Source organism: Physeter macrocephalus, chromosome 20 (assembly GCF_002837175.3).
Source record: "Physeter macrocephalus isolate SW-GA chromosome 20, ASM283717v5, whole genome shotgun sequence".
Taxonomy (NCBI): Eukaryota; Metazoa; Chordata; class Mammalia; order Artiodactyla; family Physeteridae; genus Physeter; species Physeter macrocephalus.
In genome coordinates, this window is record NC_041233.1 from 79,640,312 (window position 1) to 79,644,736 (window position 4,425).

General features: G+C 38.7%; 1 protein-coding gene across 1 annotated transcript in view; it reads left to right on the top strand.

Moving 5' to 3' along the window:
• Positions 1–4,425, top strand: part of DOCK1 (dedicator of cytokinesis 1) — a 495,771-nt gene that overhangs the window by 426,553 nt on the left and 64,793 nt on the right. Inside the window, exon 30 of the mRNA XM_055081438.1 lies at positions 857–935. Within this exon, the coding sequence (XP_054937413.1) occupies positions 857–935 (79 nt within the window). The remainder of the gene's footprint in view (positions 1–856; positions 936–4,425) is intronic.

The following is a 4,425-nucleotide window of genomic DNA, read 5'->3' on the forward strand; positions in this document are numbered from 1 at the left end:
TTTGGGAGTGTTCCTCCTTCTGCAATTTTTTGGAAGAGTTTGAGAAGGATAAGTGTTAGCTCTTCTCTAAATGTTTGATAGAATTCGCCTGTGAAGCCAACTGATCCTGGACTTTTTTATTTGTTGGAAGATTTTTTAATCACAGTTTCAATTTCATTACTTGTGATTGGTCTGTTTATATTTTCTAATTCTTCCTGGTTCCGTTTTGGACAGTTGTACCTTTCCAAGCATTTGTCCATTTCTTAGTAATCTTTTGAAGTACTGACTACCTGGTCTTTGTTGCAAAAACTCTTGTGGATCTGGCCCCACCCTTACCTCTTTGGAGCTGTCCCTCAGAGCGATCTGAGATGCTGTGTCCTAGGCTTAAGTCCTCAGTTTTGTCCGCCGAATAAAACATAATTCTCACCTTTTAGGTTGTGCATTTTTTTCCAGTCGACATGCCAAACCATTCCAAGCCTGACAGTGTGTAATAGTGCTTTCAAATGCTTCACTTTAAAAAGCCGGCTAAGCAAAGACCAATTTGATAGCACTAATACATTGTGACTTGAGAAAAATATTTAATTTGCACCTTTTCTTTTTTAAAAAAATTAGGGTTTTTAGTGGTATTTTTCATATGTTACTTTCACACTCTGTTATTTTGGTCTGCTTCTTTTATTCTGCATGTTTCCTTGATTAATTTGGAGAACATCTGCATATAATTCTCTGAGCTTTTCACTGGCAAAACCTCGCAGCTTTTCACAGTACTTAGAGAGTTCCCGTGCCAGACAGTCTTGGATTGTAGCTAATTGAAATGCCAAACCTCCAAAGGTGCCAGAGCAGAAGTGTGTAATTATGTAATTTTCTCTTGATCTTTCAGAGTCTTTCTGCGAGCGATTAATCAGTATGCAGATATGCTGAACAAAAAATTTCTGGACCAAGCCAACTTTGAGCTACAGGTAAGAGAAGAGGTAGACATGACCTTTGTTGGGAAATCATGTTAAAACAAATTGCTGGTCTGAGCCCATATCTTATATTTCTAATCCTTGAACTTAAGTTTTCCCATTTAAGGTGTGGAAATGGAATTTACAGTGTGTGATACTGGAACCCGAGGATTGAAAATGATGCCTTTGGGCTATTTGCTCAATTTAGCGAGGAAGGAGATGGAGCTGTTTCAGAGTGAAAGTCTTGAATCAGAGTGACAAGTAGGGACTCTCTGAGCAGGAAGGCCACCACATCTCAATTGATGAGGCTGCCAAGATTGTCTCAGACCATCCTAATGTCATGAGGATCAGCCCAGGAGGCGAAGTGGGTCTGCATCACTGAGCCCAGCTTGCTCGTAGATATAAGTTTTCCCCTGATATATTCTCTTCCGGCTTTGTGCTGCCCCAGTTGGCCTTTACCAGGCAAAAGGTCCCAGCCCTGCAACACCCCTGGGCTGTGGTCAGCTGATCCTTCCATGTTGGCCCTACTTCTCCAGTGCTTGTGGAGTGCGTACGTGTGTGTGTGTGTGTGTGTGTGTGTGTGTGTAAAAAGGATTGATTTTCTCCTGGCATGATTTCTTACTATGCATCTACCGTTTGTGACTCTCATTTCCACTGAACTTCGGATATATTTCTGCTAATCATGATTTTGCCATTATGTAGTTTCATTTACTAAAGTTTGCAAATAAAAGCATCCAGATGCAAACAGGTTAGTTTCCTGGGTGGGATTTTTCACTGAGAAGGAACCTGAAGAATTTATGTATACCCAGAGGGTGGTCTGGCTCACAAATTAGACAACCATCTACGTTCCCTTTTGCATTGTCTTCAGAAAATTTAGAGCTAATGTGCTACTCGGTTTATTAGATTAAGTTCTTAGGTGCCTATGCCCTATTTCTTGTATCATTTTTTTAAATTTAAATTTTTTTATCATCGTTTAAGTACATAGTAGTACATCAGGTACTGTGTATTTGGAAATGTTACTTACTGTTTTTCACAATTTTTAAAGTTTTATTATTTTCTCTGCTTAATGTTTGTTTTCACATGTCCTAATACACAGATACATGCACGTAAAATATTCATGCAGTGTAAATCCGCACATCAAATAAAATATGAAAGGCCCCTTACCACCCTTTAACCCTTTTCTCCCTCTAATGGGTAACTTTAAAGATAATTGTTGTGTGTTCTCCTTGAGGCTTCTTTAAGCATTTACAGTTGACCCCTTAAACAATGTGGGAGGGCGGGGTGGAAGGTGATTAATCTGAGTATAATTCAACCAACCAGAGACTATGTAGAACTGTAGTAGTTACTACTGAAAAATATCCACCTGTAAGTGGACCCGAGTAGTTCAAACTCGAGTTGTTCAAGAGTCAGCTGTATCTGGACCTAGACCTGCTTTCTTTTGGTTTTGAACGTGAATTGGGTTGTGCCAGCCATGGTTTTCACTTCTATCATATTCCGCCACATAAATGTACCAACATTGGTGCAGGCATTCCTGCACTGATAAGCTGCAGGCTATTTTCAGGTTTTCCCGTTTCCAAGCAGTGCCTCCATGAACAGTGTGACACACGCATCTCAGTGCTGCATTGCTATAGAACAGGTTCCTGGAAGCATAATTGCCAGTCTGACTGGTAAGATATTTTAAGTTTCATGGACACTAATAAATTACCGACCTAAAATGCTCTAGCAATTTGCAATCTCACCAGCCTTCTCTGAGAGCAGTCATTGTCTAGAGTCTTCTCCCATACCAATTTCTTTAAAATTGTTGATTCTTATTTTTATTGGTATTTCTCTGATTGCTGGTTGGGTTGAGAGTACTAACTGGTGTGAGGATTTCTAGTATGAACTGTCTGATCATTTCCTCTGCTCACTTTTCTCTCGGGCCATCTGTCATACTTTTTTGTAAGTTGGAATTCTTGATATAGCCTAGTCATGGGTTTAGGTTTATCGTATAGAAATATTTGATGTTTCTGTAGTTAAACGTGTCAGTTCTTTTATGGCTTTGGGGTTTTCTGTTTTGCTTGGCAAATCCGTCTTTGATTATAAATTTAACTATTCTTTATGTAGATAGTCTCTGATAATACCTTTCTGGTTCTGCTTTTCTTTTTTAACTTTCCGATGATTAATCCATCTGTGATTTCTTTTTTTAATGATTTTTGAAAAACTGAAGTATAGTTGATTTACAGTTGTGTTTGCTTTAAGTGTACAGCAAAGTGATTCACATACATATATATATACATAAAATATATATATCTATATTCTTTTTCAGATTCTTTTCCATTATAGGTTATTACAAGACATTGAATATAGTTCTCTGTGCTATACAGTTGGTCCTTGTTGTTTATCTACATCTGCATTTTCTGTAGTTAGTATTAGGGGTTAGAGTTTAACTTCACTTTTTCCCACATTATTTTATTGTCGACAAAAAATTAGTCAGTCTAAGAAAGAATTGGAAAATTTCATTCAAGCTGAATTTGAGGATTATAACCCAGGAAGAACATCTCAGAAAGCTCTGAGAACTGTTCTGCCAGTTAGAAATCAAGGCACACTTATATAAGTTTTTTTGAGACAGAGGGTGGTACATCAAATGACATATTATTGACAGTTTACATAATCCAGATCTAAGTCATCAAGTTGGGTCATGTGACCCCTTACAAGGTCAAGAAGGGATGTTATCTTTTAAGGAGTTGTCTTGTTGATGCAAGGAGAATGTTTCTCTTTATGGTTGAGCAGCTATTTTCTGCCGATGGGGGAGGTTTGGTCAATGCCTAATGCAGACACACAATGCACAGTGAAGGGAGAAAGGAGTCCAAAGGGCAGAGAAGAATTTTTATGTTTAAATAACGTATGAATTTTATTTCACATTATAGTTTCTTCTTTCCCAGTGATTTGAACTGCCACTGAGAAAATTCATGATTACAAGTGCATGTGTGTACAGTTCTGTTTTCTGTGTTATTACCTATGGGTTTCATACCCAGCTGGTATAACCAGGGCTTCCCCGTTAGTGTGTTACTGCAAGATTATCTTGACTCTTTTTGCGCATTTCCTCTTCTGTGTGAAATTCAGACTCACCTTGTTAAACTTCTTAAAAATGCTGTCTACATTACATTTTAACTAGGATTCTATTGAATTCATAAATAATTGTAGGGGAAATGTAACAGCATTTCGGGGAATACGTGGCAGTATTTATTTTTTCCCATCCCACACACAGGAATGTTTAGGCCTTTTTATGTATCCTTCCTTAGGTTTTCTTGTTTTATCCACGTAGGCCGTGCCTATCACGTGCTGAGTAGATGGCTGTGTATTTCAGGTGTGACTGCTGTGGGTGTGGGCTTACTGGTTATTGCTGAGCTTGCGCACCGTTTCATGCATACGGTCCTCTGGATGCTCCCTTCATGCCCAACACCTTGGCTGCAGTGAACCCTCTTGGCCTTTGTCCCGTGGCAAGTGTGAAGTGCATTTGATTGTT